Raw genomic sequence first — 17,131 nt, forward strand, 5'->3', positions numbered from 1 at the left:
CTATTAATCTAACCATTGAATAAAATTAAAAATACATTATGTATTTATATTTAGTTTCGTTTAGCAGTCCAAGAACTTTTAAAAGGTCAAATACAGCAAGAATGTCAAATTAATTTATTCTTTCTTAACATGGCACAGTCACCCAGCACACCCAGACAAGGGGCTGTTTGCAAGGTGGACTCCAGCTGCACTGATGCCCCTCCTACCAGGTCCTGGTGGGATCACACTTTGAGCAATCCAATCGTGGTTTATCACAAGCTCTCCTCTCTTAGACAAAAGCAAACAACTGTGACCGGCGTCCCTGAGCCATTAGCTGCTGTGAGGAGTTATAGAGCTCTTCTCACATACATGAAGGAAAAGTAATTACCCAGGCAGGCTCTAGGGGTTTCTAAATTGCAATATTTAATTCATGAGGTCAGAGCTGCCAAAACCTTGGTTGGTGCCACAGCAAGAATAGCCAGGAAGGTATTTGGGGTCAGAGCCGATAAACAAGCCTTCCCTGGGGAAGAGAAACAGCCCTGGTGTACATTTACTAGCTAATCTACTCCTTACACTCGGCTCCACCGGCGCACGAGGGACTCCATGAGCTCACGACCTTTCACCTTCTAGATGCACGCCTCCCCCTTCTCTCTGCCTTCAGGGCAAACCCTCTTAGGGGATCCCCAGAGTTCCTGAACCCCCTCCTTTCCATTGCTCTGGGAGAATTTACCTGGTACATGATGGAGGAAGGTGGAGGCTCGATGCACGGCTGCTGGTCAGGCAGGGGCAGCTCTTCCAGCAGGTCCACGTTGGACAGGGCATCTTCCAGGGTCACGTGGGTGGTCATGGCTGCGGTTTCCGTATTCTGCACTGAGGGAAAAGAAGAGAAGAATAAAGAGAGTTTTAGAGGCCTCTAAACAGTTCTCTCACTCTCACCCTGTCCAGGCTCCTTCTGAAAAATAAAGGGAGTTAAAAGCATTGAGACCACCTCCACCTGCTGCTTCTTCACGTGGTGCCCTCATCCTGCACCTGATATTTGAGGGTCTCTTTACAGTTTACAAAGTACTTTTCTACGTCTACTGTCTCGACTGAGCCTCACCACGACCCTCTGATCAACATGGCAGACGGTATTATATCCATATAACTGATGAAGAAACAAGGCTCAGAGAAGTTATTACGATCCCCATGCAGCCACAGTGACCAAGAGCAAAGGACCTCAAATAATGTCTGATGCTTGGACACGGGCCACGGTCAGCCCCCAACTTCCATTCTTCATGAGGATATTTATCAGTTCCACTCTTGAATTATTGCACAGCACAAATTCCCATGATGGAGACAGCCCAGACTACCAACTTGAAACCAGAGCCTAGGTTTTACAAGCTAATGAAGCGGGAACCAAAGGAATTCCGACTCCAGCAAATATAACCTTATCTGCAAAAATGGAAGAGCCACTGTCTTCCTTGGCCTGGTTAGGTTTTGTGAGCCGCACCAAACAAATCAGCCCTAAATGGACATTTTTGTGTCTCAGATGCTGGCAGAGTGCAACAGCTTTCATGAGAACTTTGCCAGGTAGTGACGCTGAAGAAGATTTGATCAGCACGGTCAGCCAACTCGAGCTAACTGCTATTTTAAGAACTTAGCACCCAGCAAATGGAATACTCATTTTTTCTTTTTTTTGCTGAGGAAGATTTGCCCTGAGCTAACATCCGTGACAATCATCCTCTATTTCTTTAGTATGTGGGCCGCCAGCACAGCATCGCCACTAACAGAGCAGTGTAGGTCCACGCCCAGGACCCGAACCCAGGCTGCCAAACTTAACCACTAGGCCAACAGGGCGGGCCCCAGAATACTCATTTTTTTAAGCATACATGAAACGTTGATAAAAACTGGTTATAATTTAGGCCATAAAATAGGTTCTCACAAGTTTCCCCAAATATGACCTCCTAGAAGTCACGTTCACTGATTAAGTGCAATAAAATTAGAAATCAATAATGCAAACTACAGCAAAAAAAACCCATACCTATGAAAATTTATAAAAACACACTTCAAGGTTATTCATAGCTAAAGAGGAATTCAAATAGAAATTATAAAATATTTAGAACTGAAAGACAGAGAGCATGAATAAATGTGTTAAACACGTAGCACAAAATAAGGAAGCAGAACTAAGTGAACTGAATTTTCCACTCACAAATCTAAAGAAAGAATAAAAATCAACCCGAAGAAATGAGAATGCAGGGATTGATATCTACAAAAACGGCAAGAAACAAAGCAAAAAACAAAGCAAAACAAAACAAACAGTAGACTAGGTGAACAAAAATCTAAAAACTGAGTTTCATAGGAAGATTAACAACAATAATAAGCTAACCCTTTAGCACTTTTGAATAAGGAGGAAACAGAGAAGGCCCACTGTGCTCCTCAGAGAACCTGCCCGCCTCAGAGCCACCCCCAGGGAGGTGTGAGACCTGCTTATGGGCTAGAGTTTAGGAACGTCCAAGAATCTCCCTCATGTGTTAGGGAATGTGGTCTCAGAGACCAGAGCAGAAAAGGACCACCAACGTGAGAACCAGGTCCAGGGGCTGCGAAGGGCTGAAACAGCTGCCGAGTGTACCCAACGCCCGCCGCCCCTAAACTACGTCTCCTTTAGGCCCACGGCTGGGGGGTCAGGGGGGGCTTAGCTTCGCACTACGCTTCACACTTCACCGAGTTCTCAGCACACCTCCCTGTCATGCACCATGGCAACAGTGTCGGCCACGTCCAATGAGGGTGCAGGGAGCTCAGAACTGACTTCCCCCTCTGCCCTCTGCAGGCACCTGGCTTCACGGGTGGTTTCAGGCCCTCTCCACACCTATGCTTCTTCCTCTTCTCTCTCCTCTCGCCTGAATTCTAAGCGTGGCATTCAGTTCCACAGCAAAACCATTTGCCAATCCACAGAAAAGATTTGTCTTCTTTCTTATTCAGTCCATTTGGAGGAGGTATTAATGATTTTATAGGGCATAATGATCTACAATCTCCAAAGCCCTAATAATTCTCTTCATTAATTCAAATATAATAATAATAAAACTAACATTTTCTAGCCTTTACTGTGTCACACACTCTGCCAAGCGCTCGACTATTTTAATCTCGCATCAACCCAATAAAAGTAGGTACTATGATTACAGTCCTCCTTCAATATTCGCAGAGGATGCAGATACAAAAACCCATGGATGCTCTAGTCCCTTATATAAAATGGTGTAGTATTTGTATATAACCTACGCACATCCTCCCTATACTTTAAATCATCTTTAGATTACTTACAATACCTGTTACAATGTAAATGCTATGTAAATTGTTGTTATACCATATTGCTTAGGGAATAATGACAAGAAAAAAGTCTGTACGTGTTCAATACAGACGCAACTATTGGAGGCCTTTCAATCTGCGCTGGTTGCATCCGCGCATGTGGCACCTGCGGGCACGGAGGGCTGACTGTATTCTCATTTCACAGATGAGCAAACAGAAGCTCAGAATTTAAGTAATTTCACAAGGTCATGTGCTGGCAGCTGGTGGAGTTGGGTTGGAACTAGGTTTGTCCTGTAAGAAAGGCCTAGAAGCAGCTCTCTATCTATGACTACCGGGGATGTGTCAAAGGGATCCAGGAAACCAACATGAGGCAGCTTCCACTGGCCAAAGATGGGGCAACTGAGCATCAACTATAACAACTCAATGGACTTGAAACAATATCAATCAAATACGTGTAAACCCATGAAATCATAAAGACATTTAATAAAACTTTGGTCTTTATTACTTTGTTACTATTGCAGGATGCCTGTGAACCAACTTTTACGTTGAAAATCGGTAAATTAAAGGAAAGTAAACATTTAACTTTTCCTATACAAACTGTACAGCTGGATAACCAAGTTGCAGAAGAGAGGGATGTGTCTTTCTATAAAAATATTTTTTTCCTCCCCAGAAATATTGACAGAATTAAAACATTCCTATTTTCCAACCCCTAATGAACAAACAGACGTAGGCACTGGTCATCAATGGCTGCTAACATCACTAAATGAAAGACAATGGGACATTATGTGCCACCCAATGGGAAAACACACCATCACCTTATGAAGAATGCTAGACCCCAAACAAAACACTTGAATCTAATCAAGCCTTTGATATCAGTTGACAGGAAATACAGAGGACAGAAGAACATGTTAAAATACACCACAGTGATGAAATCAGTAAAATACAATCTATGGGAAAACTGCTGGATAAATGACTCAGTGCCTTCAACAAATAAACTGCAAGGGAAAAAAAGAGACAGACGGGCAAACTATAGATTATAAGAGACAAACTGCTGCAATGTGTCTACCTTATCTGGATCCTATTTCAACAAACCACCACAAAAATAAGATTATAAACTTTACAAGAAAATTGGAAAATTTAATACTAACTGGATATTTGATAATATTAAGGCAACAGTGTTATTATTTTTTAGATGTGATAGTGATATCAAGGCTATGTTTTAAAAAGAGTCCTTATCTTCTAGAAATACCTACTAAAATATGGATAAGATGATACAGGGATTTCTGTCCAAATAATACTGGATGGGAGAATAGAGAGAAACAGATGGAACAAAATTAGCTATGAGTAAATGATTGTTAGTGCTGTGTGATGCTTACGTAAGGATTTATCACATTTTCTTCTATCTAATTTTATACATGTTTGAAATTTTCCATAAAACCCCCCAGCTCAGTGTATACACTCCCAGTTCTAATCTAGCTTCCTCTTCGTTCATCTTTCTTCACTCCTACTTGCCATAGTCTTTCCCTTCTCCTTTCTCCTATAACCTGGGTTTCTTTTGGGCTTCGCAGACTTCAACATACACATTTATCAGGATAACCCTTAAGGTTTCCCCCTTTTACGCAATAATACTCCTGCACTTCCTTTAGAGAATCAATAACTAAAAAGCCTAAAAGCCAGTAAATTAGGAATCTTTATTTCCATTAATGCAACTTTTCTGTTCTCCTTGTAAATACAGCTTCTCTAATGGATTTCTGTGTGTGTTTGTAGATCATTCACTGCCTAAGGGATAAGGAAATCAGACATTTTTAACTCAAGTGCTGGAAGTCACTGCCAACTCCATATCAGTCAGAAAGAAAAAACGTTCTGGAAATTTTAAGAGAGGTATATACGAAAATAAGTCCTTTTCTGGCCCAAATGTCCTGCCTGTTACGCAATCTTCCAAATGAGAAGAATTCTTTATATTCAGTCTGTCAACACATGGCCATTCTGTCACGTTGGAAGAGAAATCAATAAAATATTTAAAAATTAACAGTGTTCTGGGAGCGTCATTTACCAGACACAGCTGTAACCTCTCAGTGTGGGGCATTCATGGCATATTTAAATTCAGTGTCTTCATAACAAACTCAAACTCAGTGGCCTGGTTTCACCGAGAGAAATAACATTGGGCTCACAGGCAATTTGCTTCTGAGAAGGGCTTTAGGGTCCCTCCCTGGCTGAGATGACGGATAGATCCCAAGCAAGAGGGGTGGGGGGCACAAATGGATGTGGGCTAAGAGCACCTGGGGATTTGGGAATGCAGGTTCTGACTACCCACACTCTAAACCCTGCTACTCTGTAAGCAAAAGATTCGCATTGTCACTTCCTATTTGACTTTCTAGAAGGAAAATAAATAAAAGTAAGATATTTTTACTGAAGTGGAATACTAGGCTAAGTCTTGTGGTTAAGTGTGAGCTATGAGTTGAGATCCATCATCTGCCACTTACTAGCTATGTAACCAACAGCATATTACTTAACCTCTCGAAACCTCAGTTTCCTTATATAATTAATAATAGTCCCTGCCCTCAGTGATCTAGTCTGAGGATTATATAACATTACTGCACGTGGAATGCTTAGCCTAGCAGCAGGCACAGAGCAAGCACTTGGGAAATGTTAGCTAGTCAGGTGGCCTCTTTTTAATAGAGTGAATGATGAATTAAACATTGCAACGATTCTACACAAAAGAAAGACATTATTATTATTACACTAAAATCTCAACTCTATTGATCTTTCATATTGATTTCCTCAATCACAACTACCCTGCAAGTTCGAGAAGACAGGTGTCATTTTTGCTGTTTTTCTGAGGAGGGCACAGTGTTATCGAGAAGTGAACCTTTCATTCAATGTCACATGGTCAGCTGGTGGCTGAGCTGCAGCAGAAAGGGGATACCTTGACTCCCAGTTCTATGCCCTTTCTTCTAGACCACACCGACTTTTGTACCTTTTTGAAAGGTACCAAGCTCTTTATTACTTTTTTTTTCTCCAGTTTGGCTGCCTTTTCATTTCTCAAGAAGAACAAGACTCTGCCACGCTAGAAAGATTAGGTAACTGTCATCTTTGGGTTTCATGAACATCAAGAGGCCAGGAAGTATCTTCCCTGTCTGTAAATTTCTCCAGCTAGAAAGCAACTAAAATAAACAAATTAAAACAAATTTAAAAATTAATAAATATATTTATATATGCAAATAAAATATTATATAAGTAAGTATGTAAATAAATATAAAAATATAAAAATAAATAAAGGGAGGCTTAGACTGTCCCCCTTAAAAATGGTTTTTTTTGAGCAGCATTTGACTGAGCAAGAAAAAATCCAAAGAAGGAATATGGAGCGTAGTCTGCTTTTCCATCACAGTGTAAGCTGAGTATGTTTGGAGATTGTGTGGGGACCGAAGTTTGCAGTGACAGGATGTGGTTCCACAGTGTTCCCCCTGCTGCTGAGACCCTTTCACACATCAGAGCCAGCTGCTTCACAGGTGTGGGGGCCAGGCAGGGACACAGTCACTTGTGCACATCTTACACGACTTCCACCGAGTGCACCAAATTGGACCATGTAGCTTATTCTGCGCAGGCTGGGGGTGGAGAGTTTTACAGGAACACTCCACTTATCCATAGGTCAGACCTTGTGGCTCCAAACCCCACAGCAGCCACTTGGAGCCACCTTTAGAGTGCTACCTATACCAGTGTGTAAAATAAGGCCACAGGTTAGAAGCAGACTGGATGCTGAGAGCAGCAAGCCTCACAGTGGTGGGTAGAGAGGAGAGACAGAGTTGTACAAGATGGGGAGAGGAGCCATACAGAGTCTGGGCCACGGAATGTAGGAGCAACTCTACGCATTTCAATAGCTTGTAAAAGGTTCACCAATATCACAGTACAGAATAGAACTCAACAAATACTTCATATATTACCGGAATGATCCTAGAGCTAGGACAGACCTAGGAAATGGTTACTTAAGAACCCTTTCTGACTCCCCCGCTCCCTGCCTGAATCCACTTTCTCCTTTGGTCCTCAATGAACCCAGTATGCTCCTTCTTTTGTGGCATCTATAAAGCTTTATTACACAATTTACCATGTTTTCTCTCCTGCCCTAAACAATAAACTCCTTGAAGGCAGGAACTGTGTCTAATTCACACCCAGATCCTAGCATAGTGCTGAGCACACATTCCTAGCTAAATAAAGATTTGTTCAATGAGTTGACGACCAATGAGCCCAAGACATGAAGAAAGGCATTGCTATGTCCAAGATACCAGGTTTTTAAAAGTCAGGGAAGAGGAGAAGGACTATAAACAGCAAGAAAGCTATTGATAGTTTCAAAAGAACTCCATCAAAGTGATTCAAATACTTAACATTCGAGCATTTACGTGAAAAGCTTTAATATTTTGTAAACAGTTATCTATGAAATAAGATCTCTTTCTCTATCACTACACATCCTGATTTCACTCATCCTTCAAGGTCTCTCCCCTCTATGACGTCAATGCTTCTTCCTTGGAACTCCCAGGGCTTATTAGCAGTGTTGGTGAGGATGTGTATCATCCTCATACACCGCTGGTAGGAATGTAAAATAGTGCGGCAACTTTAGAAAACAGTTTGACAGTTTCTCAAATTTTAAAATGTAGAGTTACCATATGATTCTGCAATTTCACTCCTAGGTATATTAGCAGCACCTCTCTTCTGACACTTTCTGCCTCAGAAGGGTCTTGAGTACTGCTACTTCCTCTTCCCATGCCAGGGCAAATGTCGATAGTTGATAATGTCTCTATTTCTCAATGAGTCCACAGGCAGCCTCAGAATCCTTCTCATGAAATACAGAATTCCAGATGGCCACCAGCAATCAGTCCGAGTTTGCCCATCAAACAAAACATATGCCCTCCCTAGAGTAGAATGATGCATGCATGCATAAGCTCCTTGAGGTCAGAGACCATTTCTTACCCATCGCTGAAAACCTTGGAGACCTTAGCAGAGTGCCGAGGACAGATTAGGTACTGAGGAAGTATCGGATGAAAGAACGTCTGAACATACCCGAGTCACCTAACAGTATAGGAGAAGTGAAATGACCTGAAGTTGGCCATATCTTCGTTTCTAATTTTCCAATTCCTTCTCTTTCACTATTAATAACACAGATAATTTAAATCAATATGGAATATGCAGTCATATCCATAAGCTGCCTGTACAATTATTTACTTAATGTTTTTTCTAAATAGACTTTTTGTTTTTACTTTATAAATATAGTTTAGAAGAAGCTTTATATTACAATTACTAATAGAAAACCAGTACTGCTTGTCATAAACAAGGGAAACTATAGAAAAGAAAAACAATGAAAACACACACAGGTCTGAGTGCCATCTGAAAATCATCTCACATCTACCACTGATATGTTCATGAGAGGCAGTCTAGTGTGGTGGTGAATAGAGTTAGAATCCTGACTCTGCCACTACCTCGCGGTGTGACCTTGGGAAGATGACATAACGTTTCTGAATCTCATTTTCCTCATCTTTGATATGAGGAATAATAACAGTTCCTACCTCATAGGCTTTGAAAACTAAATGAGTTAATCCATATAAATAGCTTGGTAGGTAAAAGTACTCAATAAAATTTAGTTTCGCAACAAAACGAAATCCAGCAACATATAAAAAGGATTATACACCATGACCAAATGAGATTTATCCCAGGAATATAATATTGCTTTAATGTTAACATCTGAAAATCAATTATTGTGATAAGTCATATCAATGAAATAAAGGATAAAACCCACAGAATCATCTCAACACAGGCAGAAAAAGCATTTGACAAAATCTCACACTCCTCCATGATAAAAACACTCAACAAACTAGGAATAGAAAGGAACTTGCTCAACCCATAAAGGGCAGCTACAAAAAAACCCACAGCTGACATCAGACTAAATGGTGAAAGACTGAATGTTTCCCCTTAGATTAGGAAGAAGACAAAGAAGTGTGCTCTCTCCTTTTCCATTCAACATTGTACTGGAGGTACTAGCCAGGGTAATTTAGGCAAGAAAATGAAATAAATGGCATCTATATCAGAAACGAAGAAGTAAAACTCGCTCTATTTGCAGATGACATGATCTTGTATGCAGAAAAATCCTAAAAAAAAAAAAAAGTCCACCAAAAAACTATTAGAATAAATAAACATGTTCAGCAAGGTTACAGGATATAAGAGTAACATACAAAAATCAACTGTATCTCTATACATTAGCAATGCACAATCTAAAAATGAAATTAGGAAAACAACTCTATTTACAAGAGCATCAAAAATATATAAAACTTAGGAATAAATTTAGCAAAAGAAGTACAAAATGTACACTCTGAACACTATAAAACATTGTTGAAAAAATTAAAGAAAACCCAAATAAATAAAAAGATATCCCATTTTCATAGACTGGAAGACTTAATATTGTTAAGATGGCAATAGTCCCCAAATTGATACAGATCCAGGGCAATCCCTATCAAAATCCCAGCTGGCTTCCACGCAGAAATTGACAAGCTGATCCTAAAATTGATATGGAAATTCAAAGAACCCACCCAGAATAGCCAAAACAATACTGATAAAGAACAAAATTGGAGGATGCACACTTCCTAATTTCAAATCTTACTACAAAGCTACAGTAATCAAAACTGTGTGGTGCTGGCATAAGGACAGACATACAGATCAATGGAAAAGAATTGAGAATCCAGAAATAAGCCCTCACATTTATGGTCAATTGATTTTTGACAAGAGTACCAAGACAATTCAATGGGGAAAGAACACTCTTTTCAACAAATGGTGCTGGGACAACTGGATAGCCACATGCAAAAGGAGGAGTTGGACCTCTACCTCACACCATATAACAAATTAACTCAAAATGGATCAAAGACCTGAATGTAACAGCTAAAGCTATAAAACTCTTAGAAGAAAATATAGAAGTAAATCTTTGCAACTTTGAAATATGTAATAACATCAAAAGTCCAACAATGAAATAAAAAATAGATAAATTAGATATCATTAAACATTAAAATCTTTTGTACTTCAAAAGACATTGTCAAGAAAGTGAAAAGACAATCCACAAAACGGGAGAAAATATTTGGAAATCACATATCTGCTAAGTATGTAGAATATATAAAGAACTGTTAAAATTCAATAATAAAGAGACAACTCAATTTTAAAAATGGGCAAAGGATCTCAACAGACTTTTCTCCAAAGAAGATATACGAATGGCCAATAAACACATAAAAAGATGATTAACATCCATAGCCATTAGGGAAATGCAAATCAAAATCACAATGAGATATCACTTCACATCCATTAGAATGGCTACGATCAAAAAAACAGATAATAACAAGTGTTGGTAAGGATGTGAAATTCGAACCCCCATACACTGCTGGTAGAAATGTAGAATGGTGCAGCAACTTTGTAAAAGAGTTTGGCAGTTCCTCAAATTTTTAAACATATACTTACCATACGACCCAGCAATTCTACTCTTAGGTATATTCCCAAGAGAAATGAAAATATATATCCACATAAAAACCTGCACATGAATGTTCATATCAGCATTTATTTGTAATAGACAAAAAGTGGGAACAATTCAAATATCCATCAACTGATGAATGGATAAATAAAATATGGTATATCCATACAATGGAATATTATTCAGCCATAAAAAAGGAATGAAGTATGGACACATGCTACAACATGGATGAACTTTGAAAATATTATGCTAAGTGAGAGAAGTATAATATGCTTTTTAATGAAATGTCCAGAACATGCAAATCTAGAGAGACATACTGTAGATTAGCAATGGCCTAGGCTGGAGGTGGGGTTTGGCGGGAAATAGGTGGTGTTGCTAAAGGACACAAGGTTTCTTTCTGGGATGATGCAAATGTTACAAAATTGATCATGATATTGGTTGCACAACTCTGTGAATATACTAAAAATTACTGAACTGTATGCTTTACATGGGGCAATGATACAGTGTGTGAACTATATCTCAGTAAAGCTGTTACCAAAAAACTGTTAGTATTTGTATGACTACTTTTGGGAAACTTTGGGTATAAGATAAGCAGGGGTGGTACAAAGAGAGACAGAGCTGGAGTAGGAGCTTGGGGACTTTGGGAACTATGATGCTGCCTCTACAAGCAGTGTCTATGTTGAATAAAAATCAACAGAGGACAGGAGGAGAGAAAAAGAGAGCAACAGACATACCCACGCTACCCCATGGAGCAGCCCCCTAGAATACAGGGTGAACTGGACCACCACAGGGCAGGGCCCAAAGTAGGCACCACCACACCCTGTGTTTGTTACACTGCCATCTGTCAGGTTCTGGGGCTGCCCCACCCAGAAGGAGAGACTCCTCAGATAAAAACCTCTGAGGCGGGGCCATGGGCTTTGAGGTTTTGAATGAGAACAAGATGGGTCTCTAGCTCTCCTCCTCCTACCTGAGCTCTCTTTCTACTGTGAGGACACTGAGGCTGAGAGACAAGGACTTGTGCAAGGTCACTTGGCTAGTTAGGGGCAGAGCTGGCGCTAAAACTGCAACTTCCTGGGAAGACAAGGGGACCCAGTAGATAATAGACATGACAGAGCTGTAAAAGAAAAAGAGGAATATAAAATAGAAAGAAAGAAAGAGAAAGGATGAAAGAATTAGTTCTAATTCTGCGATAGAACAAAAATCTGTGTAAGAAAGGCATTATAATCCAAGGACGTTACTTGACTCTCTCTTGATCAGCATTTACACATCTTAGTAATGTAGACGCTTTAAATATGATTTAGGTTAAAATGGAGCTCTTACTGTATTGGGAGATGGGGGCAGGGCAGGGAGGGGAATGGCGTCAGAAAGCGAAATCTTCATCCATCACAGCAGGAAGTAAACGGACAATGTGTAGAATAGATAAATCAAGAAACAGCAGCGTAAGCATATCATTTAGAGATCCGGAGGCAGCGAGTGGAAGAAAGGGCGCGTGAGAGCGGCAGCCTCTGAGGAGAGGTGGGCACTGGGCGGCTGTTTCTCATTATGAGTCTTTCAGTACTGTTTGATTTTTTAAAGCATGTGCATGTATCACTTTGATCAAAAATTTTAAATTTCCTTTAAAAGACAACAACCCAAGGCCTCCTTGCTAGCAGTTCAGCCATCTGGCCAGTCCACAGTACTGTCTCCAGGCAGTCTTTGCTATGTAAGTGCCTCGCTGTGGCTCTTCTGGGACCAGAGGCCCTCTCACCTGCAGCTTCTCTCCACACGGGGGACCTGAGGTCACAGCAGGGAGGTCCAAGCCAGCCTAGATTTGGGCCACTGGAGAAGGCCTACCCTCCTCTTTGTTTACAGCAAAGAAAAGCATCCTGGTGGGGCTGGAGGCTTTGCCACTGCCTTTGCCGTTGTACCCAGCTGTTTCCTGTGTTGTCAGGGGTGAGGGGGCCTTTCCGTTGATAACCCAACCAGGCAGATACCATCCTCTCGGAAGGGGTCATGCCGCCCGAGGTGACTCACCGATGTGCTCCCACTGGGGCCCGTGACAAGCTGCCACATGAAGGGCACCAACGTGACTTGGATCTGGGGAGAGGAGCTGCCTCTCAGCGGCACCTGGTAAAACTCAGAAAGGGAAGCCACTGCACCTGCTGTGGAAACAAAGAGCGAGACTTCTGGTTCGGCCGCTGGATCTGAGCACACAGACCTCAGCTTCATCAGTGTGACACTGCAACTCGAATGTGGCTCAGTCTGAAGACTGACTTAGGCGCCCTTTTGACTCACTCAAAAAGGCAACTTCCCTGTCTGTAAAATATGGAGGTTGGCCTGGTGCTGGTTCTCAACTGTGATGTCAAAGCCTCCATTGTGCAGGTTGTTGTGACAACTTGTACCAACAACGGTTTAAGTGGTGAGGTTTGCAAATGAGGTGTTTTTTATTATGTGTAAGGGAGGGTTCGTAGTCCTCCCACATTATCACTGCTTGCACTTGCATCTCTTTTAAGTGGGAGAAAATGGGGTAGAACTGGGGAGGGGATTGCCTGCCAGGTGTGATGTGTTGAGCATGTCCTTGTCCATCATATATACTAAAAAGAAAAGCAAAAGCAAAAGCAAAAACAACCAGTTAGGCATCAGTGGACTTGAGCCTCTCTCAGGGCCCTTCCCAACTCAAAAGCAAACGACTGTAACTATAGATGGGACACTGCGTCTAAAGGCCTTCCTTAAAGACCACACTTGCCAACATGGACTATCCACCGTGGTCAGGGTGTTTAGGGTGCCATAAACCTGCCCGTGGACATTCTTGCCTTGTGCCTTTGCTCAAACTCTCTCCACTCCCTAGTAGACCGTCCTCTCTCCTTCTTAAATCATACCTTTGACCATTGTCAAAGCCCAATCCAAGATAGGCCTCCTCCATGAAGGTCTGACCAGCTGGACTCCACAACAACCTTCATTTCTCTGAACTCTTAGAGCACTCACACCCTACAGTCCATAATTTCCTACTGCATTATAAACTGCTTCATATTTCATTAATTCTTTGCATCACGCAAAATTACAGTGATAGTCATCTTTTTTTCTTGGTTTGAACCATAGTGACTAGTGCATAGTAGGCATCACGTGCTTAATTAACACCTCATGAACAATTTGTTGAATGCATGAGCCATTGGCCAAAATTCATGACTTCTGGTTAAAAAATAATAATACAAAAATTAAAACATCATGGTCCTCTAAGGCACCATATCTAAGCTACCTCATTACCATAAGAATAGAATCTAAGGAGCCTTCTTGAGAAAATTCTTCTGTCATACAGTTTCCACCTCAAACTATAAAGAGCAGAACCTCATTTCTCTTTCCCATATGAAGGTATTAGCATACTTGGAGGTTGATGGCTGACCCCTAGTTTTGAATTCCTGTCTCACCATTTATATCTTGCCAAAATCGGTCTTAAGGGATCACATTTTAAAAGTATAAATCGAAAATAGTTCTCAGGTGTTCCTTCACTTAATACTGAGTTATTGAGTGTTCTATAAGGGTCAGCCCTACAGATTCTCTCTGATCTCAGCTAGGCCTTCAATGAAGTTAGACAATTCTCTCATTCATCCCCAACTGATTTCTTATTCCACCCACAGAGGCAGCTGTTCCAAACTTCTGGAAGTTTCCTGAACTTTCCTAACCAGTCCATCACCTCTACTTTCTACAGAGGACCTCATCTCCTGCCTCATTTACAAGACAGAAACCACATAATACGGATACACTAAGAATCCCTCCATTCCACGAAGAGATTAAAGTCTGAGAACCACCGCTCCAAGATGATCTAATAATGATGTAAACACAAAATCAAAAGGCCTACTGATGAAGTCATCATTGAGTCTTTCTTGGGCATCTTTCCAGAAGGTCATGTTTACTTTCCTTTCTCTTTGCACCGTTTCTGCGTTGCCGTAAGTCTATCAAAATGCCACTCAGCCAGAATGATTCCTGCAAGAAATTCTGCCTGAACCCGAGCTCTGCCTTCTCAAAACAATTTCTTTCATGAATTTGTGCCCAATTTGTTTTCTCCTAGGTTGCCAGGGTCCAAGACGGTATGGCCTAAATGGTGGTCCTTTGAGGCACATCATACACGGCCCTCAGCATAATGGACATGGCTAGGAAGCCAATATCCAAACTCTTTGCATCCTGGGAGGCATCCCACACCCACTGACTGAATTCTGAAGTGTCTTTGTACAGACAAGGCCATTCAGGGGCCTTGATAGAATCTGTGAATCACAAAGTGCCTTTCAGTTTCCTGTTGGCTCTGTGGTACAGAGAGGCCACAGATTTGTCTTCTTAAATTGACACACAATATATAATTAATAAATTGTTCCTTTAGGAACGGAAGGCAGCCATCCAAAAGAGCCACACACTCAGGAACCGCCTTGTCTTCTGTTTCCATGGCCTTATCTTCTCAGACTGGGATTTAGACATTATCTCATCAGCAGGCTCCCGTGGCAACAGGTAGGTAACACGAGGGGCAGGCTGCTTTCCACTGCCCGTTTTTAAAGTCAGAGAGGTAGTGGCTGATTTAAAGGCGCAGAGCAAGTCAGGGATACAACCTGTGTCCTAAGTCCACTGTACTGCTCTGTCCGCCTGGGAAGCAAAGAGTGCCCTCAACATTTTTGGTCAGTTGCAAAATGCTGAATGCACACAGAGGAAGAGGTCCTTCCTGACCTCCGTGTGTTGAAATGTAAGAACCACCTCTGAGCTTCTGCTCTGCATATTCCCTCCCCCTTCTCTCTGCCTGCTCAAGTCACACCCACCTTCAGCATGCTACTGAAGAGTACTTCCCACCTGAAGCCCTTACTGACAGCATGTCTTATCACTCTTTCTTTTGGCTGCCTTTTTGCAAGTAAACCTGGGGCTGAGTTTCTTGGTGACAGAGAGCAACTCCCCTGGGAAAAGTAAAATCCAGGGAGGCTTTGGAGGTAGAGAGGTTGGTAAGAGCTGTAGGCTGACTACACACATGAGCCACATTCTTAATGATTATGTAATTAATACATTATAACAATACATATATAAATATAGTACTTACTACACGCTAGACACTCTACTTAGCACTTCCACGCATCCCTCACTTAATAAGAGCATCCCATGAAGTACTAGCTGCTTCCCCACCACTGCTGGCCTGCCACTCACTGCCCAGAAGGCAGCAGCATGCTCCATCCCCTTGCCCCACCTCCACTACCAATGCAGGGTCCATCCTCTGCACCCTAAACACGGCTTTGTTCCTCAAAACAACAAGACCAAAGGTCTTTCAGAAAGACTCCAATGAGGTGACTGATGTCTGGTTTCAACTACAAGTGAATAATTAATACTCGCCAGTAAAGAAATAGACTCATTGTGATGGTGGCCACATGGAGGCTACAAAAGGCCATTTTGTGACACTCTTGGTGGAACCCTGGGGCCAACAGCGGCCCAAAGAAACCTCTCTGAGTGTGTGGGCCAATCCTCAAACATGGGGACTGGAGCTCGCACTGTTTTCCAGGAGCACTGTTCCCAATGTTAATTAGCTCGTGGCTTATTCATCACCTAATTCGGCTTGCTGCTCAATGACAGCAGTGGAGGCTCACCAAAACCCACAAGAAGGCACAATTTATCAGAGCGGACATATAGTGTTCTCCTGGGGCCCTTCCCCAGTTTTTAAATTCATGTCTATTTCCTTCTCTGGGTCAGCCTCTGATCCCATCTGAGTAAAGCTCTCCAATCACACTGGGTTTTAGACCCTACTCTTGGCCCAATGCCTAAAGGAAGTTTTTCCTTTTCCATTTCCAGCAGGGACTGAACAAGGCGGGCTTGGGTACCTATAAAACTGGTCAGAACTGGCCAGGAAATATAATAAAGAAGCTTAGTGAGCAGAGAGCGAATGCCCCCAGTCAGAGGCTCAGCGTGCAGAACTAGCCAGAGGCAACGGCTTTGTAAGCAACAACACACTCTCCTTGTGGCCTAGTTGGCAGATGGCAGCCAGCACGGAGCAGCTCTCTATATGTAAGTTTCACCTCCCCCAAGTGGACACTGGGTGCTCGACAAATGCCTGGGAGTGACAGTAACCCCTGACCAGTTACACAAATACACACTCCCACATATTTTTGTCCTCAGGGCCAAAGCTGCCCTTACAGCAAAGAGAGCTGACAATCGCTAGATATTTTCATTTCAGGGAGCTATTCTCCAAATTGCTACCCAGCTCCCCACTCCCACCTCCAGCCCATTGACTGAAATTCCACCATTAGAGGTAGCAAAAAAAATTTTTTTTTTTTGTGAGGAAGATCAGCCCTGAGCTAACATCCATGCTAATCCTCCTCTTTTTGCTGAGGAAGACCGGCTCTGAGCTAACATCTATTGCCAATCCTCCTCCTTTCCCCC

The 17,131-nt window shown here is 42.0% G+C and overlaps 1 protein-coding gene across 4 annotated transcripts in view; it reads right to left on the reverse strand.

Annotated features, from left to right (window-relative positions):
* The window catches only part of CYFIP2 (cytoplasmic FMR1 interacting protein 2), a 133,315-nt gene that overhangs the window by 114,268 nt on the left and 1,916 nt on the right, over positions 1-17,131 (reverse strand). For 2 of the 4 annotated variants that reach the window (XM_004428593.3, XM_014786143.2), the window contains exon 2: positions 710-849. In XM_004428593.3, coding sequence (XP_004428650.1) covers positions 710-826 — 117 coding nt within the window. In that variant the 5' untranslated portion in view covers positions 827-849. Of the gene's footprint in view, positions 1-709; positions 850-12,766; positions 12,831-17,131 lie in introns of those variants that run through there. The other 2 variants (XM_087429495.1, XM_087429496.1) reach the window with 2 other exon arrangements.

Source organism: Ceratotherium simum, chromosome 4 (assembly GCF_057802395.1).
Source record: "Ceratotherium simum simum isolate JZ-2026a chromosome 4, ASM5780239v1, whole genome shotgun sequence".
NCBI lineage: Eukaryota > Metazoa > Chordata > Mammalia > Perissodactyla > Rhinocerotidae > Ceratotherium > Ceratotherium simum.